This window comes from Diadema setosum, chromosome 19 (genome assembly GCF_964275005.1).
Source record: "Diadema setosum chromosome 19, eeDiaSeto1, whole genome shotgun sequence".
In the NCBI taxonomy this organism is placed as follows: domain Eukaryota; kingdom Metazoa; phylum Echinodermata; class Echinoidea; order Diadematoida; family Diadematidae; genus Diadema; species Diadema setosum.
In genome coordinates this window covers 17259413-17285334 of record NC_092703.1, presented here as the reverse complement: position 1 = coordinate 17285334, position 25922 = coordinate 17259413, and the positions used below count along the sequence as shown (strand labels likewise).

The window sequence follows — 25922 nt, the reverse complement described above, 5'->3', positions numbered from 1 at the left end:
AAATTCCGAGTCTAGTTCTCTATTTTAATCCTTTTTCCTTTGCCCATCAGCATGTTTGTGCCTGTTAATGGTTGTTTTGTCCTTTTTGTGTTAGCGATTTCAGCTACTAGAGTCCTACCTCTTGAATTATTTTAAAGGTAACATTCTTTTGATGCCGTGTGAATATTTTATCAAAATGATTCAGTGCATTGTGCAGTCTTAAGTGAGCATGCATAGTATTAGTAGTGATTGAAACTGTAATTGTTATCTTACCAATTTTACAAGTCAAAGAAGAGAAAATTTGCAACATATCTTGTATTTCTTGAAACGAAAAGTTCCCCTGACCAGGGTGAAAAGGTACCGGGAAGAAAGTTAGAGGATATGCATCAGACCGGCTTGCAAGAGGTGCAGAGAAACAGCATTACCGACACTTTCCCTTATTCTTCACTCAAAATTCATTGGTTTGCCGGAATTCTCCAAAGATTTCCAGATATGATCCCAAAGACGATTTGGAGCTGTCAGGGGGATTTGCAGGAATTATGGGATGCGGTGAAATGTGTCTAGCGTTACAGACAAAAGCGTCAAGAAATGGCGAGATTTGGTGCACGCTAACGCACCGCCGCGCTTTCCTCCCTGAAATAACACTCCATAAATGAATAAGTAGACGGTGGTGGTCGGATTCTGTGGTTTTCTGCAGGAGATAGTGTGGGGGTTGTCCCAGGGAGGTGTTTGTCCTGGTGTGGAATTTAGCTGGGGAGAAAATAACAAAAGGAAAAAAGAATAACCCTTTCAATGCAGACCAATACACTAGCTAAATGAGAACTGTTGATACTTCATACATTCATGCACAGTATTACAGGGAGGTATTGAAAATGAAAATTTTCACAAAATAATGTTAGCATCAAAATGATGTGTTTAGGAGTGTCATGCACACTTCCTTATTAATGCTTTATCTCTCTACCATGCTTTTATGGCCTTTTAATGGGGTAGCCATGTATTCAATGTCATTTGAAGTAATAAAATCAGCATCAATGTCACGCAACAGGTGAGTGAATGACTGCTTTTTAGTATTTTTCAGCACTTTAAACAGCAATATGATTACCTAGTGAAACTTGTTCTTGATTTCATGTATAGCAGTGTGATATCTTCAAAGGACTGCCTATTTACATCAGTTCAGAACTAAATACTGAAGCAACTGATGAGTCCACCTGCTGAAATGTAATGACAGAATGTTAGATTTTGTTGCTGTTGATAGTTTTGCTTGTGTAGCTCAATCATTTAACAGAACTTTGAATAATTTGATGTTTTCATATAATTCTTTCAAAGAACTATGTAATTAAGAAAAAAAGTTAAGACAAGATTTGTTTGGCAATGACATCAGTACTGCATTAAATTATGTATGTAATCGTGATAAGGACTGAAAGCACTTTTAATGATTTTATTATAAGAATAATGTGAATGAGTCTTTAAACCATCATGATATTCATCATCGGTCCAATTTAATGGAAATGTCACTGCGCTGTTAAGACTTTACTCTGTCAGTTGAATTCAGTTTGAACATGGAAAGACTCCTTCTTTAGTGCATTATGGGTCAAAAACTCATATTTATTTGCTTTTTTGATTATTTTTGGCTTGATTTGAGGATTAAGTTCAGTAGGTAATATACTTCTGCGGAGAAATAGTTTTAGTCCAGCATGATATGTTTAGTGCAAACAATGTATAACCCTCTCATAATACTGTGAATTACATTGATGCTCTCCTGTACTGTATATGAATGCACACATATGACAACACTCTACAGAAGCCTTCACTAATTACTACTAGCATTGTCCCCTGATGGATTATGTTGGAATAGGCAAGTGTGCAACTCTCCAAACTGTTGTCCACCATTTAGTGCAGATTGGAGGGATGATGCTCAATACCTGAAAAGCAAGAAGACAATATGACTTTTAGCAGAGAGAATCAGAAATGGAAATTTAAAAACAAAAACAGAAGCAGAAAATACTTAGGTGGTGGAATAAGAAAGTGGTACTTAATTTGGCTCTGACCTGGAATGTATCGTAGACCTGTTGAAGTAGAGATGGAGATGCGGTAACCAAGGAGACTGGCACTGGTGTCAGCATCCAGCCAGCATCCCAGAGGAGATGAGCGACTTCCCTTGCTCCTGATGGCTGGAGTTGTGTTCTGTATGACAGCCCTCCAGCTGCTCGCGCGCCATCAGGCTGCAGTCTGGCGGTTTTTCTCTAGGCGAGATGAGGATCGATGAGTCCTGCGACAAATTATCAGTAGGCCTTCTGGTCTCGCATCTGACCTCGCTAGTGGGTGTTGCAAGTGGGTACAGCATGACAAAAATGCACAGTCTTAGCTTCTCTTATTCCAGAAGTGTGCATATAAATATCCACATGTTTTTTTTTCAAAAATATGTACCATTTGTGGATCGTTATTATCATTATGCAATAGTAGTAGTAGTAGTAGTAGTAGTAGTAGTAGCAGTAGTAGTGTCACTATGTTAATATCATTATTATTGTTGTTTTTGTTGTTGTTGTCATTCTTTATTTTCAGTGGTCTTATCAGTATTTCTTTTTATTGTTTTGTTATGGTAAAGTAGAGACAGGGAGAAATATGAGACAATTTCTGCAAGAGAGTATAATTTGCATAAAGACCCTGATGCCCTCAACTGGACTGGCCGCAGGCAATACAAACAGTGCGTCCAACCATTCTTGTCTGTGTTTGTTTTAGGGCTTAAGGCTTACACTACCACTTGTACTGTACCCACCCCAGTCAGTTTGGTCCAGTAGTGAGGAATATCTTAAATCTTAGCCCTTTAAATCCTGGCCTTTGTGAGATCCTACTGCTGGGGGGCAAAGAGGGATGAGCTCAGGAGTGAATTACTTGGTCATTATCAAATTAATGGCTTTCTTCACTCAGAGGTAGCCAGGTGAGAGCCTCAATTTTCTTTTGAGTCTTACCTAGTGATGTGGAACGAGTGGCCAGTTTCATATTCCCCTTTATAGCAAAGTTGATTGACATGAACAGGAGCTTTTTGTGAAAGATCCAACACCTGTTCAAATAGACAGTCATTTTGTCATTACACTCAAGTTTAATGTGATACAAAAAAATATAACTTCTTCTCATTTCACCAAAATAATAGAAATATAATTTACCAGTACTTCCTCAGATGCGTGGGCAGTACTCTGTTTTAAAGGAGAGAAATATTATGTGAACCCACATAAATACTTATGATTCCATGTATTTGAAATGATTGCTGCTTATTAGTAGGAAGAAAGAAAACTGCTGGTACTCTCTGGGTTGTTGTAGACTAGAATGACATCACAGAGTGAATGACCCTCTGGTTAAACAGCAGGACATGAATGTGACCCTGCATTAAAGTACATCTGAATGAAGTCATCTGCCTTTTCTTATTTATATGCTACTTATTCATTTTACTGTCAGGATTTTATTGTTCTGTTTATAGGGGTTATCCACCCCGTCAGAATGAAAACACAATCTTATAAATGTCAAATTCCTGAAAATGACTTGTGCAGGCAGCAGTGTTTGTGTGTTTGCAATGTACTTCTGGGTAATGCAGGTGCTTAAAATATCACCTGTCTTTAATTACTGATAATTACAAATATACAAAATCAACAAAACAGTTAGATACATTGTAGTTGATGCTGTCAAAATCCCCATCCCCACACACACACAAATAAAAGGACCTTGTGCAGTAGCATAATTGACTGTACCATTCAAGGTGCTTTTCATATACATGTATGTCAGAGCTCTATTAGTGTAAATGGTACTGATTATGTTTGGCTAATTAGGTTTTAGATAATATTTTTCCAATTCCATTTATTGTGGACATTTGTAATATGAGTTTAAGGAGGATTATCATAGCAGTTTAACTGACAATATGACTATGAAGTAAAGTCAAGTGAAAACACTTTTCAAGTGATGAATTATTTGTTTCCCCTCATAACTTACTGTTAGATGACAGGTAAACATGCTTTGGATTTATAAAATAGCTTGACACTAAAATCATACTCATCCAGTGGCAAACTTATGTAAATGTCCTTCCCTGAGAAGTTTTGCATCAGAGGTACACTGTAGCAGGAAATTGCTATCAATGATCACACTGCTTTTGGAAATTAGCGAGCACCAATGCTGAAGGAAACACGAAACAGGACAACATCTAGCATTGCACTATTGTCTGTACCCTTGGCGAGTGCATGGCATAACCTTGTTGTCTGTTATCACATCCTCTCGCAGGATTATCACCGAAAAGTCTCTAAATACCAGGATTTACGTATCAGATAGAGCTTAGGGCCCAAAAGTGCAATGCTAGGAGTCGCCTGTATACATGAAGCAGTATACAGTAGTGAGCTTTTGGCTAGAAAGTGAGACAAAGGGAGCTACAGAACTTGGCATGAACTGGTTGTTTTTGTTTGTGTATCTCTCGCTGTGTTTTAACTGCATAATTCAACTAAAAGAATTTCCAATATGTTAGTCACTTTTTTGGTTTCTTTCCTCTGTTAGATAATGCTAACAATTAAGATGAAATACAAACTGTGACTCCTTTATTTTGCTGTTCTAGATATATTGTAGTCTCTCATATTATTATTGATACACTTATTGCCCCTTTTTGTTTGAATCATTTTGGACACACCTTGGATCACAGCAAGGGTGTATGACATTCACCAGACATGTAATTAGGCGTGCCTTCATCAGTCCGAAGTTCAAACTAGCGGGATATTTTGCGGTCTTGGAAAATAGCCCGATACTGCGAATGTGCATCTTCATCAGCTCAGACAGCCCGCTTGGGGAAATTAGCCCGAAATTTGATGCATGCACGCTTTGCATCATTACTCTGCTTCGCTCGCAGTTCGAAAGTAGATTTCCCCGCGCAAAATCTCCTATATATCAACGTATGTATGATACTACAACCAGGGAGGTCAGCAGTACAGCACATTCTCTCCAAAGGGATATCAATAACGCTACTCTTTCTTCTGTTCAGTGACACATCTTATGAAATTAACGATTTGCAGAGTTTAAACGCTTCGAAAAATACACACAATCTGCAAGAATCTTCAGCTTAGGTAGAATTGACCATACGAAGAAGTACAAACAATGATGAAACAGCCAGCATGCACGGTACAGAGTTCTAAAAAGATGTCAACAACAGCCTAGCACGCACATGTGATCCTTGAATACACCGTGTGTGTACGTACACAGTCACTATTTAAACTTGTACCGCGCTTTCCAATAATTCCCCACAGCCAGCTGGCTAACCGGAATCGTGGAGGGATCGAGAAAATTTCGAGCTGATGGAGACGCACCCAAAATAGCACGCTAGTTCACGAATTAGCGCTCTAGTTCACGAACTAGACCAAGATTTTTGGGGAAATTTTCCCGATCAAATAGCGCGCTATTTGCATCTTCACTAAACAGAGAGCGTGCTATTTTGACATCGGGCAAGTTTGGTAACCGCAAGATAGCGCGCTATTTTGAAACTTCGGGCTGATGAAGACAGGCCTATTGAGGACCCATGTGAAACAGGGCTGCTAGCATTGTAAGTACTGTATATGGACTGCTTTTCAGGGCATTGTTGATATTATCTCCATGCTATGACTGAGTGTGCTCGCTCCATGGGTGGTTCTACGTACTTCTAGCATGGAGCTGAGAACCTGAGAGGCAATAATGTAAAAAAATACCCCAAATTAAGACAGTCTTCATCTGTTTTCTGTACTGCATAGAATCAAAAGTAATTCTACTTGGGTAACTTACAGTTTGTACATACATACATTTTAATGTTGGTCCCATAGTTTCAAGTTGGATTTGGAGATTCTTTTTTTTTTTCTTCACCCATGGTTGTCAATATGAACTCATACTTGCCATGGCTTCTTGACAATCTTTTGTTGAATTACGTCAATATTGGACATTCAATATCATGAACATGCACACCTGCGACAACTGACATTGCTTGCAACATATATGTGTACAGGACAGTGGCATAAGAAAATCTGTCTGTGTGGACTACTGGCAGTATAGTTCACTACAAGTTGGTTCCTGTACCCTGTGTGACAAACCTTGCACGAGGCCAAGGTTGACATTATGACTGTGGCACTCCTACCATGTGTAGAGCACCTTTTTTTTTTTTTTTTTTTGGGGGGGGGGGGGAGGGGAGAGGGGAGGGGGAGGGGGGGGGCAGGGAGGGTATTGGATAAGGGAGAGGTAGACCTAGTCTATTTTTCAGGCTTTAAAACTATGTTCTTGTACAAAGTTATTGTTGCATTGTGTCTACAGAAATGTATTCTTTTCTTGAATGCACTCCACGTCCATGTTGAATGTAAAACTTTAATGGCTGCAAACATATATTCCATCTCAGAAAGTGACAATTCTGTTCTGGAGTGACGGACACTCTTGCAGGCCAGATCCCTGAAATTAGACCTTTGTTATTTTGCAGAAGAAAAAAAAAATAATGAATTGCTCTGTATGCCATATATTAAGCCAGTCTAATATTTCACGAATTAGGACTTCCCGACAATGTCATGAATCGAATTTGGGAATAGCACCCAACTTGTGAAATTCACAAAAATAAAAATCGTGCAAAACATATGGCATATAGCTTCCTACAGTAAAAACAAACAAGCATGCAGTGGTGCTACATCAATAGACCTTATGCATATGACGTCACACGGTCTTACCAACTGAAGGGCGCCCTCCCTCAGAGGGCCCGCGATGCGTTGCTAGAGCGTGCTTTTACACGCGAGGCAATGGGCATTTACACACAACATCGGTGTTTCTTTTACTGTCTTTTCTATTGCATGTAATCTACAGCCCTAGATCGGGAAATTCAAGCTTGTATAGCAAAATTGACATTTGAGGTATGCATTGCACTCACCAGGTTAATGATATATCCAACATTTTGGCACAATTTTCATGAAAAAAGATGCAACTACCAGCGGTCGTAACAGCTCATCAACCTACGAATCTGTTAGCCAATCACATCTGAGGTAGATTTCTACGTGTTTTTTACTAAAACATGTACCTCGCATGTGATTGGCTAATGAAATTCAAAATGGCGACATACATTCAGGGAACGGCGATGTTGCGCTATGGATACAAATTTCTGCAATATAACCTAAGAATTCTGTAGTTACTGTGAGTATTTCGATTGTACAATGTGAGAAAATTACCCAAATATTGCTGCATAATGTGTCATGTCATGTCAAACTTGTTTGATGGTAAAAAAAAAACCTGCCACTAGCCTGGGGACTGGCGGCAAGTGAGGCGATCGCCACTAGCGCGCATAGGAAAAGCACATAACTAGCTGCACGCCTCTGCGATGTCAAGGACTTCGCTTGCCCTCTAAGATGGCGTCGCGAGAGGTTGTCAAGCGAGTGATGACGTCAATGCATAAGGTCTATTGCATGTGTATAGGAAATGTACATTCAAGAAATAAAAAATAGTGACAAATCCTGAATTTGGAGTTCAGTACTGACATGACTAGTGTTGGCTCAAGGATTCCAGGTTGACCTGAACTAAATTGACAATCTGGCTTTATAGCCCAGTCAGGCCATTTTATGGTGCCGTTTAAGTCCCTTTACAGCAAGCTGAGATATTAGTCAAATTTGTCTTGAAAAGGAAAAAAAAAAGTGTGAAGTGCAAATCAGATGAATTACAGTGTAGACACAGTGCTGATGATTGACTTATCAAGTACGTCCTTGCAGCCAAATGTTGCTGCACTCTATAATTCCAACGCCCATCTGACGCAGCCAGAATATCAGCAAAAAGTGGATATCTCTCACTTTGTAAACGATCCAATAATGTAAATTGTCAATCCCAGTTTTGGTTGATGTGGAAAGAATTACAAAATCAGAATGGATTTGCAGAAGCTAGCGCCGCATGGAAGAAGCCAAACACTAGGACCATGTTGAGTTACTGGATACAATGTACTTTGACATAAACTTCTGTGTGAGGGTCAAATTTAAACATTCAGTATGTGGATTGTAGATTTGTTTGTCCTGATGTAGCAAACAGCAAACCAAGTTAGCCAATGATGTCTGTGCTGATTTCTGTAGAAATTGGTATTTCTTTCTACTTTTCCAGGATATTGCTTCTTTAACCAAAAAGATATACAGTAGGTATGTTAGATGAATATTGAGTTTCATGAAAGACAGCCTCAACAGATATTACACTGTTCTAAAACTTGCATGGCCTCAACTTCTTCAATATTTATGTACAAGCCTACAGTGGGTGCTCCTTGTCTGGAATGTACATTTCTTGGTAAATCTGTACTATTTGGTCATAAATGTGCTAAGATCATGTAAATTTGGGTGCCAAACATTTTGAATTTGTAGTTCTGCTTCAAAAGAATTCTGTGTTTATGCATCTGTTGACTTTAAATCGGTATGACATTGCTGTCATGACAGCTACAAGGAACATACTTTTAACCCGTTGAGAACGGACTGATTTTGCTACAACACGCATTTCCCACAGACACCTGCCTGAGTATACTCGGGACTCGTCCTCAACGGGTGAATAAACTGTGTTAGGAAAATTATATCATTGGATCCAGTGCAAATACTCTTGATAAAGATTACAAAAGACAACCATATCAGATAATTAGAAATCATTTTAATAGGGGGGAAACTAAAAACTCTCTGTTCATGATTTAGGCCTGACTCTAACTCCAAACAGTCTTCCTTTTTTTGTAGTGTCCACACACACACACACTAAAAAAAAACAACAAACAAAAAAAAAAAAAAAAAAAAAAAAAAACCTAACTCAGATACTAAATTATAGCTGCTGTGAGTTTACCTTTCTTTCCATTACTGCCATGGTACACATAAACCCCCCACACAATTACATACCACAAGAAAAAATAGCAATGTTTCAAAAGTAACACTATCACTACTTTCAAACTTCAACACTACCTGCCACTAGTTCACCCTCACACAATATCCTGACTCATCGTCAATCCGGGTTGGGACATCCTTCTTACCCAGAAGTAAAATCAAGGGGTAAATAGCTAATAACACCTTTTCCTTCCTTCCTCACACCATTGGTCTTCAGTTCACTTCCTCTCCGACTGCTGCACTTCCCTACCAAAAACAAAGAGAGAAAGAGATTTAAAAAGCCCACTAACTCTGCTGTTACTCTTTATTTTTCCTTCTGTAACCTTATTTTTCCTTCTGTAACCTCATAATGACGTTATCCGTCATTCCATGAATCTGAGGGGCTGCAGCTACGGTTAGTGCTGGAAGGGAACAGTGTGTGGGTGGACGACGTGGGGTGTAGCCTCATGTCCAGGTTATGTTCTCTTCTCAATCCCTGTGACTGGTCAGCAACTAGTCAATATAGTCCTTGAAATAAGGCTTTGCCCTCCTCAATTTATTCTTTGCAGGTGCTAGCTGCCTTGATAGTGCCATTAGCTTTTACCAAACTGATGCATTCTTGACTCTTGACTCTGTACTCGTGAGGGAATAACAGTACCCAGTCTGGGACCCAAACTATTGGCGAGACAGGGGGCAGTCTTTATGTTTGTTTGCAGTTGACTGTATCACAGGACGTCATATGTAATGCAGTATGTGAGAAGCCTACCGTGTCGCTGTCTACAAAGTATTACATTTCTATTAGTACAGGAAGCATTGTAACATACTGTACGCTAATATACATGGGCTGGATACACCCACACATAATCTAGAGCTCTCTCCTAGGATACTGTACATCTCATTACACTTCTCCGCCTTTGTTGGCTTCCATTCCATGAAAAGAACTGACTTTCAAGAACTGACTTTCATTTAAATACAGTGTTCTGGAAATTGAAAGTGCTCACACACATGGTGGAAATTAACTAACATGCTAAGACCCTGGTATGAAGTGTTTTGCTATGAATACTGGGTACCAGCTAAGAAAGAAGAGAGAGAAAATGTGTACATGTTGGCATTGTGTTATAAGCTGAGATTATTCTCCTGCTTGCACATTTTTTGGCTCAACTACTGCTGACTTTCAAACAAAAGAGAAGCCAAGCATGCATGCATGTTTCTAGAAGTCAGTGGAACATTTGTCCAGATTTCTATGTGACTTTCTCTTGAATATATCAATGAATATTTTATATCTTTCAGCAACATTTTAATTACAAGAGCTGCTCATAGCTATGATAACTTCGTCATTGATTAATTCATATTTGTACTCAACATCACCAGGAGAAAGAAAAACAAATCATGAAAGATACAACTGTACACATTGTACCTGGTATGTTCTTAGCTGCTGTATCACCAGATTCGTGTGACTTCCATGATAGTACACAAGCTCTTGTATGGCAGCAGTGATATGTATCATGACTATGTTTAGTGATTAGATTATACTATAGAAGGATTGAGGTCCCTTGGCGTAATTGTCCCTCTATTGTGGGCCAGTCTCAGTCAGGTTACTGCACCTGTACCCATGGTCAGATGTATTCCTGTGGTCATACATAGCCTTGTTGCCAAGAACCTTGTGGTTGTTGCATTCCAGGAAACTGGCATGCTTAAACTGGTATATTTATGATGAGAAGAGTGTGCAGAGACAGGCCCTCATTTATTTTGACACAGTTTAATATTTACTATGGCATCGGACATCAGACTTGTATTTCTAAGATATGTGTCAGTCATACACATAAACATCGCACTTTTCTGCGAAATTTCTCTGAAGAGCTGGAATATGATGATGTGATTCCTTATGGACAAAGATGAAATGAATATGGCTATTGGTTACCGGGTATTCATGTAGGTCTTGAGTGACTGCTTTTTGCTGTGAAGGAAAAAAAAAGAAGAGAAATTTATCCTTTTGTAGAAAATATGCCTCATTGCTGAAGTAAACATGCTTTTAAAGGTTATTTGCACACCTTAATGCAGGAGGGTCTGCTAGGGAAACTCTGGTAAACATGCATGACTCAGATGTACCGGGTAGGTACTGGAGGACATCTCATTTTAAAAATGCAACTTTTTATTGACATAAACAAACCCCTTGTCTTGAATTATGCATAATGTTTCATTCGCAGAGGGTAGAGTAAGAACACACTGGTAAACATGCTGCAAAACAAGGGTGTAGTCAACCCCAGAACACTCTCCGCCAGCAAAGGGCAGCTTACTAAATAATGAACTCTTTGACCACTATTCACACAGCAGGAAATAATATCTTTGAGAAAGGTGATTCCCCTTTCACTGTCCTCAAACTCTGCTTAGTGCCAGGGGTAAGACAGGCGTGCTGAACACATTTATTTTTTTGTTCATATATCTGAGTAAACACTCCAATAGCTTGCATTCATAGAGTGCCATTGAAAGGGGTTTAGAAAACCCATACACAGAAGGGGCTTCTCGTAGAAAGCTCAAGCGGGAGACTTAATGGAACAAACCCTGCATACAAAGAACCTGTTGTCGCTAGTAAGACTATTGTCTGTGCATCATGCAGCTTAAGAGAGCCTTTTCTGCCGGTTCACGTTTTGGCGAAAGTCCCTCATTGCGTGCGCTCCCGTTGAATGTCTCAATAGCTGCCGTGAGGGCCGCTAGTCAGGTGTGTATGCGCGTCCAAGCGGCGATCTCAAGTGGATCCGCCGCGCCAGTAAGAGGTCACCGGCGGTCAACAGAACGCCGCTGTTTGATTCCTTTTCTCCCAGTGTTGATCCCTCCGACCTCATGAATAATCATGCAGGGAACGTGTTGTCAGTTTTTGCAGTCCCAGCCCCTATTCGCTGGATTGTTTTGTTGGAGCTGTTCTGAAGCAAACATCTCTCTCTCTCTCTCTCTCTTTCTCTCATTTTTGATTGTCCTGTGTTTTGAGATGAGAGTCAAATCAAGAGGTTGCTTATAATAGCAAGAGGCACTGCAATGGGGATTTCTGCCTGCTGTTGCACATGACTTTTAAAACTGAATTTTGAATCTACAGCGCTTAATGTCATATTGGTCACGCTTTAATGTTAAAGCAGTTTTACAAAAAGAAATAATTGTTCTTCTGAAGAAACCAGCATTTGCTCACATTAGACCAAACCGTTGATGCAAACTGGAAACTGCTATGTCCATGGCTGGTAAATTAGCAAACATCTATGATTCTGTGCGTGATCATGATGTGCATGTATAGCTGCATTGACCGTCATATGGAATATTGTGTTGTTTGTCAAAAGACTCGTGCAATGTGCAGATGGAGCTGCGGCTTTCACGTTGATGTTACGGTTTCCAATCCAGATGCCAGTCATTCTTTGCCACATTTGGTTGAACATAGGTGGGGCTGTGTTGTAGAGACCCCCTCGCTTCCACTCAGCGTTGAAATCTCACGCAGCTAATGATATTTTAGTGTGGAATATAGTGATGTCAAGGGTAGCTGCTGCAGGTCTCCTAAAAATGATTGGGTTGGATACAGGTATTCAAATTCTTCATTCAGGCAGTTCTTTTTAATAATTTCTGTAAGGCGTGGTCATTATATTGTGGTGCTACACTGCTACGGGTGATATGTAACAGCAGCTTCAATTTCAGTGTAATATAACTGATACCCCAGGAAGCTTTACAGAACAACCAGTCCAATTACCAGGGTAGTTCTACAAATATTTTTGTATATGATGAAAATAAACCTTTGTTTGTTTGTTTGTTTGACCTGAGTGAATGTTTTTTCAAAGTGTTCAGTCAAAATCAACCAGAGGTATCTCTATATTCACACCTGCCATGGCATGTATGCTGCCAGATAGTTGTTACAAGCCATGCCATATGACGTTTTTGTTTTAACTACATTGTGTGTCTCATGATGTGGTGGTTAGTAATGGGGCCTATGATTGGGACTGTGCAGTTTGTCCAATGTGTGAAATATGTACACTATTGGTTGAACTTCCTAAGTCATACTCACTGGGAATTGCATTGTCACCCATGAGATGACTGAGAACTGGACCAACTGTCAATGCAGATAGTGTCTTGTTGGCTTTGTATCAATGACAAAAATTCTTAATTGTAAAGGTATTATTTACCATTTGCAAATGAAACAAAAACCCTGCTTTAGTACTTTAAGATAGTGCTAAAATGTGAGTATGGGATAGAAACAACCAATGTAAAAATCTTTATCAGTATAATAAATGTTAAGTATTGTTAAATATACAAAATATGAACAATAGATATAATAAGATTGTTAGAATAGGCATTTTTAGAATTAAAATAGAACATTTCTAGAAGACCAGTTTTGAAAAGATCTGACAGTTTGTCTTTTAAAAGCAAATTGCCTACATGTTTTGTCCTTATACGATCTCTTCCTATCTCATTACAGCCATTCTCTCTTTCTCTCTCTACTTTGTTTTTATTGTTGTCATCTTTCCTGCTTTACATCTCTATTCAGGAAGCTCCTTTCCTTCTCTGTCCATTATATCTTGACTATGTCTTGTAGAGGAATAATTCTGTTCTTTATTTCCCTCAACTTTCTGGCTGTCCCAAAAGTGCATGCCCCATGTAGCTTAATCCCTAGCTGAAACCAAGCCAGAACATGCTTATTGTTGGCGGGTCAGTACTGGCACATGGCACACTTCCTGTAAGATGCAGACATACACATAAGGTCATATGAGTGAGTACCCAGAAGATATGTCTGTCCAAAGACTTCAGATAATTCAATTTGCTTAATCCTAACTTATGCAACCCTTGTTTGTGTCTGAATCACATCATTGAGAAAGAACCAAATTGAAAGGTAAAGTGATGATGTTTACTGTAGCAGGGATTGCCAAAACTTGCTTGAAAATTAAAACCAAAAGAAAAGACAGTGAGCCTTTGTGCAGGTGAACTCAGGCTGCCAAGTAGTTGTCTGCTGGGGCATTTGCTCTTCCTTTCAAGCAATCCCTCTCCCAGGTGGCCGGGTAAACTAGCCCGACTCTTATATCTGTCTCTGTTTGGAAGCCAGTGCATTCATTGTCTCAGCTTTTTGATGACGTTCAGGCTGTGCAGTGACTGTTGTGGGGTTGCCAGGGTCGACAAGTTTCTCTGGCGCTTGGAAAATCCCCTGACTCATAAGGAACATAAAGACAGACTTCCACACCCTACAGACAGTGTCACTTCTCAGCTCAAACACTCTGTGTCACCCGTGGACAGTACTCTAGTGAGAAGCACTGCCAGTCTAGTCCAGATCAGACATAAGAGACCATATCCTGAACTCGTACGGCTTGACAAGTGCTGAAAAGTTCAGTCAAGAGTGATGAGAAGTGCTCTTCATCATTTATGAGTGCATGAATGAGTGCCAAAGTTATTGTGGATGATTTGTGGTTAATAAAACAAAGACACCTGCCCCTCTGCATGTTGCAAAGGCTTTTAAACATAAACTGCCAGGAATTTTTACTCTGAATTCATTAATTTCTCTACTTCCACAAAAAAAGTATAACACAACAAAGAACCCAAACAAGCCCAAGGAGTTTCATTGATAAGTACACTTATGATCCCCCTTTTTTCTTTTACCTTTTTCATTATTAGTGAAGAGATAGAAGCAAGAAAGAGATTCTTCCCTTGTAGCCAGTAGATCAAAGTCAAGAATCTTGCTGTCAGCCATGCTCACTGACACCTCATGACAGTGAAGTAACTTTTGGGTGAAGGAAAGGTGGCTCTTATTGATTTTTGATTAAGCCCTCTTGGCCCAGTTAGCATCCTGACACCCACAAGATGCCGATATTGGTCGGCTGGTGGTGTGCAGCCTGCCATGGATGCCCAGCTCTGTGGTCACTCACTTTGCCTTGGCCGCTACCTCCTGCTCTGACATGGAATCCTTCTCTCATTATTTTCTTCTCTGTCCTTTCTCTAAATAGCTCTGCCTCTTTAGCAACCTCAAATGTTTGCATCAAAAAGATGGAGAGAGGAAAGGAGTAGTGGTTGCGGGGGAGGGGGGGGGGGGTAAACACCTGTTCCAAATTCATGTCTTGAACACTCTGAATCTCATGGGACAACAAAGTTCTACTTTGAATGACAATTGGTTTTTATTTCCAATTTGTGAGATATTGTTTGTTGTTACTGAAAATGAGCAAATCAACTTAATGCTTTGATCTGCAAAGAAGTGTTAATAATCTTCAATAAAGCATCTAGTTCTTTCAATGTCAATAATTCTAACAAGTCGTATAAATGTGAGTATTTCATGGGCAAATAATTATAATGGGTTTCTTTCATAACTAGACCTTTTGTAGTAAGTGTTAGATGATCCAGCTAAAAAACAAAACAAGTACAAATTATTCAGCCTAATGTTTGATAGTCATTATTGAATATGCCTGCCTACTGAAATCATATCATAATTGACAAAAATAAAGAGGACAAGACCATTTAACTATGAAAAATTTCATGTTACAGTGACAAGAGGCAAAATGTCGATAATCAGTATGATATGTTTAGCTACTTGAAAGAAACCATAGCAAAGTAGAATCCACACAGAATTTACAGTCATATGATTAATCATTTTTCCAATTAATTTTTTTTTCTTTGTAGAAATTTATGGTCTTGGTAGATAATGTTTCTTGAATGTATGTCTGTGAGCAATTCTGTTTCCAAGATTTAACCCGTTGAGGACGAGTCCCGAGTATACTCGGGCAGGTGTCTATGGGAAATGCGTGTTGTAGCAAAATCAAACCGTCCTCAATGGGTTAATAGAAATACACCAGTGGGAGAAGTAACAATTGCAAATTACTATGTTGTATTTTTAAAGCAAAATTAATGTGGAAAGAGATGTAGTTGGCATCATACCACTGGGGGCTATTTGCAACAAAAGAACAGTGACCTCTGTAAACCCCAATCTAGCGGTGAGCAAATAGATACCTTAGCTAACTCCAAATCCTGAGCCATGACTTTACATGAAAGTTCTGCTTTTTAGGGGGGGGGGGGGGATGGGGGGGGGGGTATGTAGTGAAGAAGGAGTGTAATTCTACCACCTCCCCTGAATAATTCATTTTCATCCAACAAGAGGTGTCTGCCAGTTCCAGAGCTATACTTAATCTTGTGCACTTCTTATGCAGGATTAATGATAATCTGCCATGGTATCTCACAGGCTTTCTGGCCAAGGGGAAGAAGGCTTAGAGTGGATTAGACCATCATGCCACTGTTGATCTTCAAATTCTCAAATGTGCTATCTTTCCTTCTGTCTCTCATTTTTGGGCAAAAGAGGTGCAAAGAAAGTAAAATGATAGAATTTCATGTATTTATATGAAAGCTGTACATGCTTGTAGAGAGGGTTAGGGAGGTAGGAACTCTTCCCACCTCCATGCTTTAAGTTATATGTTTTGAGTTTGATGCTTAGTTTGCTTGCTTACTTCACTTTACCATGCCTGTGGTACTGGATGTGATAATGATGTAGTGTAGGCTGTATTGGTTCTTGCATGGTAAACAGATTCACGTATCACTGTTAAAGGGATGGTACAGTATTGGTGGAGATGAGAATTGGGGCTTTTAAGTTTTTGCAAGATACCAAGAAAACACTTATGATATAGTACAGAGCATACCATTTTAAGAGGAATTCAATGTTTATTTGATGAAAATCGGGTTTGGAATGACTGAAACATCCAAAAACAAAGTAAAACAAAGCGATCGTGATAAAGTGTGGGTCCCACACTTAATTAGAATCACTCTTTTTTGGATATCTCAGCCATTTCAAAACCAATTTTCGTCAAATAAACATTGAATTCCTCATAGAATTACATGCTCTTTCATATTTCATAAGAGGTTTCTCATTATCTCCCCCCAAAAATGTTAGAAACCTGAAATTAGGTCTCAACCAAAACTGTACAATCCCTTTAATGCCTGTGATCCGGGGAGGCAACTTCACTTTGTAAAAGATTTATTTTAATGTGAATCCAGTGCTGGTGGATTGTTTGTGTTTATATGTTGGGGGGGGGGATGTATTATGGTATTCCAACTGCTGATGTGAAGGAAAGCTTTGTGCTTTTCCTTCCTGATATCATGATGGAAGAAAGTGAGAGAAAAAAAGGGTCTTTCATATGTTGATGCAGACATTTTGTTTGTATGATTATGAGGGATACAGTAAGGGATATAACAGTTCTTTACACATCCCTTCTTCTGTGTTAGGGAAATATAACCTATTCATCAACAAATACCAACTCTAGAAAAGTTGAAGCAACGTTCTAGTTGTTGATTAACGCTGGAATAGTTTTGAGCGGCTGGTCAACAAATCATAGATATGGGAGATCACTTGCTTATGAATGCGGTGATGACATATTCGTTGGCAGATTAACATCATCAAGAAGGTTGGGAGCTTCTGGTTGGCAGTGTACACTGGTGCCCCCATCATGATCTCACATCAGAAGCTGTGTTAACCATTAACACTCGGGGAGAGGGAGGAGCTGGGTAGAACCCCCTGGTCCTGGCCTTCTAATCTTCTTTCCAAATATCTTACCTGTCCAAAATACTCAGGGCTGGTTAATTTTAGACATGGAGGAGTGTATGGGCAGTCTTTCATCAAACACTGGATGAATAGCGGTGTCAATAGGGTTCAAGTTTGAGTAAGGGAATGGGGTGATAACATTAGCAGATTTTATCCCTGTGAAGGTTTCCTTCAAGAGATGACTCCAATGGAGCTTGCACTATACAGTCATTGTCTCCTCCATCCCCTTCTCTCCCCTTGCCCCCCCCCCCCCCCCCCACCTTTTTCTCCCATATTTGAAGTCATTCATGGCAGGAAGAAAAGAACTTTGGAATTCCCTGAAAATGGAAGTTTGTTTTTTGACTTAGTATCCCTTATTCAAACATAGAGGAGGTTGACCTACAGTAAACAGTAACTGGCTCCTGTGGTATGTTCATGGGAGGGAAGTACACACTGGTTACAATATCCCCCACCAGTGTGCTCTTTTATATGCCTAGAGTTTGTGTTTAGGAACAAGATTATATCTATGTGCCTAAATGAGAAAAAAAGGTGACTACATGCAAAATAAAAGCAGTGGATGAATTTTGAGCTTGATGTGGTAATAATATTTCACAGATTTAATGATTTAAGGAAAGAGGGAAGTGTGTGCAACACTGAGTAAACTGACTTTTATCTCTTTCCTCTCTTTGTTTCTGATTGTACAGGACCGAAACCAAAGATGGATGACCACTCCCGCATTATTCCTCCGCCCATCCCAAACCCGCCCCATCATCCCTTCGCTGACAGGCTGACCGAGTTCACTCACAACTTTCCAGGCAGCCGCTCATCATCCTGTGCCATCCGTGGAATGCGACCCAACCCCCTGAATTCCTCCACCAACACCTACATGCAGCAAGGTAGGTTTAATCTCAAGGCAGATTCACAAACGAGCATTTTAGGATTGCAGTACAAATATCAGTTTTATTTGTAGCTATTCACACATATCAGAAAGCGAAGAACTGTGCCTAAGCAATGACTAGAGCGTGACCTAGGACACTCTCACCCCAGGCCCTGTGCAGCAAATTTCTTTCTTATTTGTGGACCATTCATACAAACTGTGCAAGACATATGGACTGTAAAGATGGATATTTTCACATGAGTATTTTTTTTTATTTTTTTTTTTATTTTATTTTTTTTGCGCTCTGCCAACCAAGATGAATTTCATGTGATTTTAATTTCACAGAATCAAGATGTTACATAGTGGTACAGCCTTTGTACATATAACAAGCAAAATTATTCACCTTCTTTTTTTGGGATGCTAGTTTCTGGTCATGCAAAATGTGCAAAAATTTCCTCCTTAACAGTATCATATTGCGAGGGTTTCAAAAATATAGAAGTGGACTCATTTAAGGATAGCAATGCAGATCGCGATAGTTAATGTTTTTTGGTTTTTTTTTTCACACATCTGGAATTATTAGTTTTTGCATCATGTTGCAAATATTTTTTTAATGTTAATTCTGATGTGTGTGAGAAGAGGGCTTCTCCCTGATTTTCACAACACTAGACGTAGTCTGTTTTCATGTGGTTTACAAATTTGAATGTGAGCATCCTAAATTCAATTACTTTTCAAGTAAAGAAACCTCCAAGGGCCCATGTTTTGAAACACAGGAAGGACTGCCATGGTTAATGCAATTGCAGTAACCATAGAAATAAATAAGGTACTCATAATCGATAGAGTACACCCAAACTGACACCCAAGTGACTGCAGTTACTGTTGCAAGGTGCAATAATGCTGTCGTTTATTGTGAACAATTGTAGAATGTGCAAGACTTAACATGGTACAACAATTAGTTCAGCAGTATGAAGGAGTCTTACAATACTTTTCACACATCAAGTAAAGCAAGTAGTAAAGCAAGTAGTAATTGCGGCATGATTTTTTTTTTTTTTTTTTTTTTTTGCGATGTGGAGCCGACAGCCTTCTTCGCGGCATGCAATTTTCAAAAATTGCCACTTGCATTCAATGCATATAGTGTAAGTAAACAAGAACTTGTGTTAAAATTCACATCTTCACTTCAATTCACAAATTACTTGTTTTACAGTATTGTAAATGGGTGTACGGTTGTACTTGAGGAAAGCTTTGTCTTATCACTCTGATGGTGAATTTATTCCCCTATTTTGAATTTATTCCCTCATTGCATTGGATTTTGTTTTTAAAGCATATCAAGTCATACTCGGGGCCATGTGTAAGCAGATATGTTTATGAACAAACACTTGTGTAAAGGGCAGTGAGAAGAGATAGCTTAGAATAACTTTTGTTGTCTGACAGCTAGTCTTTTGTGATGAAGATGGAAACATTAACAAGGTACTGTCTGCCTGCCGAGGGAAGACAATTCCACCGATGAGACACAGAGTACCGTAATAGCTTCGAGCAGTGTTCTTGCAAGAGTGCGGCGACTGCATGATGATAAGGGGAAGAGAGAGAAAAAAAAAAAAGGGGGGGGAATGCTAGGAGAGCCTGGCTTTCCAGCAACATGAATCCATACACTCATGTGCTCATTATGCAAGAGAGAGTCACTCTGAACGGCCGGTCATTGACACAAGAGAAAGGGAACCGGCCCGGTATCTTATTTGTTAAGGTTAAGAGGGACGGGGGAATGTTGGCAAGAGGTGTCTGTTGCATGGCAGAACACAGAGGTAGCTATTTGTACGTAAAAAGAGTCAGGAAGCCTCTAACTCTACGTGTGGTAGCAAGAGAGGAATGACAGTTATTTCTTCAAAGAAGCTTGTGGTGAAGGAATCAATGACAATATTGCACTAATGGTAAACACTATTCTACCTAAACGATTGCAATATCTTTTATACCTGCCAACTTTTTGTTCGATGGTTTAAATTAAAGCATGAATAGAATGGGTTTGCGGGGGGGGGGGGGGGAACAGTTCATCAATAAGATAGGCCTACATTCTACTTATTTTGGATGTTCAAAATCTATGGCACAATGATGAGTGTTACTATGAGATGAAACAAAAATATATATATAGCTTTATACAAAACACTAAATCAAAATGATTGTTAATCAAAGTAAACACATGGCAGACCAAAAATCAATATGAGTATGAGAAAAGAGGACAGTGAAAATAAGACAATGGCATTGCAAAGGCAAATGCTGATTTAAGTGAAGTATTGTATTTCAAGAAAGCTACAATGTGATTCCAAGAGTATTGGACAAGGCTGACTAATAGTTTGAATTGCCCAGATAAAAACAAAACATAAAGGTTCTTTTTTTTCATACTAGAGTCTGTTTTGTATGTATATTGCCAATAGCGAAAATCAATGGCAATCGTTAGACACAAGCTTGGGAAAGTTAGCGCAAGCTGCATTTCCGCTTTACAGCTTCCACGCTGGGCTTTCTTACTTGCGGTTGCTGGGGAGCTAGTAGCTATCTTGTCCTCTTCCAATCTTGTGTAGGGATAGAACTTTGCAGTCTGTATATCCCAGTGGCTGGACTTTGAACCAATTACACGAAACAAAGGTATCATGCTGTCTACCTGGTTTCCAGTAACACCAGTTTCTTATCCTCCTCCCCCCCCCCCAACTAATTTAAACTGAATTGGTGTGGCTTTCATTTTGACTGGCTACCTTACATGATCCCGCTCAGTCAAAGTTTTCTTTTGAACAAGAAAATATGAGACAAACAAACACAAATTGCACATGAGAAGACGAGACAAGAAAAACACAACTTGAAATCAAATACAGTGAACCTCACATGCTGGGGAATGAAGTACTGCACTGTGTATCCAGTGTTTTTTTTTTTGTGCGTGTGTTTGTTTGTATTTTTCCTTCCGCAAAATATGTGGGAAAACCTTGAGATACACTAAATTAAGAAATAACAACAGTAAGAAATGCACTGTCTGGAAAGAGATGATTCTTTTTTTTAAAGCAGTGACATAAGCCATTGGTATCACAGTACAACTAATCAAGAGGGATTACATGCAAGAGGAAATTTGTCATTTGAATGATATTAGTAAAAAGAAAATCACTCAAATTATGATTTAGTAGGACGTGTGTAATCAAACCAGAATCATGATTAAAATTACAATCACAAAATCAAATTCTACTCTGGAGGTGAAGTCTATTGAAAAAATGATTCAAATCACTGTATAGATTCTCTTGTATATGGCTCAACCACTACAGCATGATTTGGGAGGCGGAGTTTACTACATGACCACGGATAAACCGCGTACCACACAATCATGTGCTATAGATAGTTTGTACTGTGGGTTGATGCATAGTTACCACTGCACTCTGTAACTCAAGATTTTTGACTGACATGGCAGAGGATTTGGAGGCACCTCCTTTCAAGAATTTACAGTCAAATCATGGTTTTCGAGGTGCCATATGTACGGTCCGATCATTCTCATAACCAACTACAATCATCTTTCTAATCTTAATTCCAATGTATAACATTTTTTCTCTTGTGTGTAACCACTGTTATTGTCGTGTGATAATGAAATACAAAGTTCAATGCCTAGCTCACCGTCATCACATCGTCCTTGTATGTCTAGAAGTGAAAGCTATTTGTAGCACTTGATTTCTATCACGATGAGAAAGAGCTAGCTGTGACCTCATTAGGAATTTACACATATGATCTCTTTGTTTGTCCATTTTTTTTTTACTGAGAGGGAGAAGAGGTGGCTTTCAAAAATAAACTTTGCAAAAGTGTTCATTTGCATCAGGTTGCTGTAATCCATGTTCCCTAATGTCTGAAATTTGCCTCATCTCTGACCTTTTCATGCACTCAACCATGATCTTGGCACCCACCTCCTAGAAAGAGGAACATGGGTTTTTCCATTGTCAGAGCCTGTTAGTATAACGTGGGTTAAATTCTTCTGTGCTACCTTTGCTTCAGCTGACTTCAAGCCATGCATGAATGGATGTAAATGACACAGATTTTAGCAACAACATTATGGACCCTGCAAGTGTGTAACTCCATGCATTGCTGTTAACGGGGGTGAATTGTCTTAGAGATTGGCATGTGGCCAAACTAGATCTTCGGACTTTTTTGTTAGCGTCCCAACACACTGGCATGCTTCCAGGCCTGTGTGCTCAGAGTACCATAAGTCTAGTTCTGCATCATGAAGTTTTACCTTGTGACGATCATTGTGAGGTAAAGTGCAAAACTTAGTTTTTAAAGAATGTTGATGTTTTCCTCTGCCAGTACGTTGTACTTTGATATAATGATCTCCGGTCCTCTCTGATCTTGCTTTCATTTTTTCATCTCACCCATCCTCCAGTGAAAATAAAAAGACAGTGTGGTCTATAACTTTCTGATTTGTTTGTTACAGTAGGTCATGAAAAGAAAGCAAGTTGTTGTGGGGGGAGGGGGGGGGGGGTTATCTCATAGAGTTGTATGTCATTGATAGATTGGGCATCTTGTAAAGTTTTGTTGCTCCCAATGTATTGGAAATCCTCCCCCTCCATTTTGTCTGTATTTTCATGAGTCCCTTGTGGGGGTTTGTGTTTCTTTTTTTTTCGAACTGATATGCCATGGTGATTCTTCTTTGGGCATAAATCACCAAGTGAAGATGGAAGTTGCTTCTCCTCCTCTGGCCACCATCTTCTGTCCCTTCGGCCGCCCTCACAAGAGGGCCGTACATCTTCCGCGAGAGACAGTGAGCGTCAGAACATATTGTCTCTGCAGGCCAATTTGCCGGGCGCTTGCCTACCCTTTGGCCCGACCCTCGCAGTGGCAACAAGCGAGTAATTCTCGTCTTTTGTGTCAGGCATGGCCCCTCTCATCGTCGCGGCTGAGGAGACAGGCAGGAGATTAGCCCCAAACTCCTGGACCCATGCCTTTATTCCTTTCTTTCTCTTACTCCTCCTCTTACAGAATTGCATACTTGACTGCACAATCACATACTGAGGCCTGACGATTTCTCACCCTACCCTCCAACGGCCATCTCTTCCCCTCTTCTCCGATCTCTACCATCCCCCCCCCCCCCCCCCATCTCAAACACAAAAGCGACCGGAAATGGACTCCAGTCGCTTTTCATGCCATAGCCCCTTATTCTCCAAAAAATCCTTTATGGCTGTTTGATTGTGTTTGATTGTATATGTGTTTATGAGTGTGAATGCATCATTCTGAGGGAAATAATTGTGATATTTGCATTGCTTTGAATTTTGTGCCAAGCTACTTTTAAACCCATTAGACATCTGGAGTAGGCTGTATTAGAATGAAGAGGAGCCAAGTTATTGTTTAGTACACAGGATGTCTTGACAATCCAGACAGGAAAATATTCATCATTTCAGTTTTTTGAGAGAAAGGGTAAATCAGGGAGGAGAAAAACACCCAGGGAAAGAGGAAATAATTAACTGAAAGCATACAAGTGCTGAAATGGGCTATTTTATCTGATTAATAGTCTTTATTTGTAGGCTGAATTTATGTGAAATGTGCCTTTGACAATACTTTTTTGGACAAACACTTCCTGTTGACAAAATTTTCAGTGCTCATTTAAACTAGTACCCGGGTTTACATGCAAGAGAGGGGGGGGGGGTGCAATGACCTGTAGTTTTTGACACTGATTCATGATAAATGAGCTGGATACATGTCTCTGTAATATTTCGTGAAGTGGGAATTAAAGAAAACTTGTCATGTAATTGCTGACAGTGATCACGCGAAGATGTTTAAGTTGTACCACATTTGTGTGATCTTGTCTTTCCAAAAGCCTTCTATCTATAGGGAAAATTCAAGTAGGATCTATGAGTGGGTGGAATGTTTGAATATTCCACGTATACAATTAATGTTTGCTTCATCAGTTTTGAAGTGGTGTGTAGGCTACAAACAATTAAATCTTAATCTGGTATAACTGATGGTGAGGTGTGATGAGAAATGTGCAGTGCAATTCTCCTGACACTGCTGACGACAAAAACCACAAGTAAAAAGTGCATCGCTTTTTATAGATTTCAGTCGCCTATGGCAGTGGTAATGATTTCTTTATCCTGTTAGTTCTCATTACGTGAGGCTCAGTCTTTTGCTCTGTACTTTCCAGGTCCAATCTACGATTTGATCATTTGCTGCCTTTTTCGAAACAATGATCTTTCTGAACAACATAGTGCAATGACTTGTGAGTGTCTCTTCCCTAATCTTTCTTCCTCATTCTCCTCCTCCTCCTCCCACACACACACACACACACACACACACACAAATGCACACTTTTTTCATCCAAATTCTGGTAACAATTATAGGGCCCTTGCCATGCAAAGGCAAATGAAGCATGGACAAGTGCGAAGAGGGATAAACTTGGCATGCTTATTTCAGCAGTCATTAATGACAAGCCCAGTTGAGGCAGAAGTGATGGAAATGGATTTAAAATGCTAGGCAAGTAAAGTAGGAGAGAAAGTCTACACCAGAACATGCAAAGAGGAATGACTAGACTTGAGCAGGACACATTACGTCATTATAACACATTGGGATATGGCACAGCATCCTATTCTGTGGATAACCTTTGCCAGTTGATCTTGTGAATGGCATCAATTTTACCATTATTTTTACTACGGTATGTCTATGCACATCTGGATAGTACTTTTCATGGTGCATTCAACTTGTAATTGCTTTAGCTCTTGTAGATTTGATTGTTGTGTTAAGTGATGACTAGGGAATATTGAAGGAGAAGAGAAGTGACTGACTTAAGAGACCTGGCATCAAACCATTTTAACTCCAGAATGACTTTTTTAGAAACAGTTCCTACCTTACACAAACAGGTAAAGACAACATCGGTGGTGGTACAGTGTTTGGGTACAGGGAATGACGGACAGTTTAACCCGTTGAGGACAGTTTGATTTTGCTGCAACACGCATTTCCCATAGACGCTTGTCCCAGTATACTCGGGACTCGTCCTCAACGGGCTAAGATGGTGATGGTGCTATAGTAGTAAAACGTCACCAGGGCCATTGACAGTTAGAGTGATGATAATATTAGGTGGGTGGTTTTGTTTTTTCCTAACTGAAATCATATTTTCCATTTAATGCTGTCTTTTTGATAAGTAAAAACAAAACAAAACAAAAACAAACTGATAGCAGTTCACTGATGTCGTGACATGAAACATTTATTTCCAAGAATTGCTTACTTGGCACAGATATCATAATGTTAAAACGTGCACACACATCTAATGTTATATGCTGATATGAAACACAAAAACTATCAAAGACAGAGATAGAGTCATATTAGTAGCCTTTGTTGATTCTGTGGAGAGTGATATTGAAGATAAAGGGTGGAGTCCAGTAGGGGTCTCCTGTAAGGGGTCAGGGACACTCTCTTCTGGCTTTGAGGGAGTGCAAAGACCCTAACCTTCCTCCCCTAATCCATTCATTTGTTTGACAGAGACTCATTAAGTGCTTCCAGATCAAGGTAGTTCCCTGGGGTATGTGCAGAAAAGAAATTTGTTTCAAATTAGCACCAGAAGTTCTGTTGATTTGTCTTTCATTGAGGGACCCTGCTGTCTGAACTTGTGAAAGTTCTTGAGTGTTACATCAGAGTTGAAGTGGTACCTCTGAGGTGTATGAGATATGTGCCTTATTCAACAGCACATTAGACTTTGCATAATCCACTATTCTGAAGA

General features: G+C 39.6%; 1 protein-coding gene across 1 annotated transcript in view; it reads left to right on the top strand.

Annotated features, from left to right (window-relative positions):
- Positions 1-25922, top strand: part of LOC140242312 (uncharacterized) — a 55177-nt gene that overhangs the window by 13293 nt on the left and 15962 nt on the right. The window contains exon 3 of the mRNA XM_072322052.1: positions 18033-18224. Within this exon, the coding sequence (XP_072178153.1) occupies positions 18033-18224 (192 nt within the window). The remainder of the gene's footprint in view (positions 1-18032; positions 18225-25922) is intronic.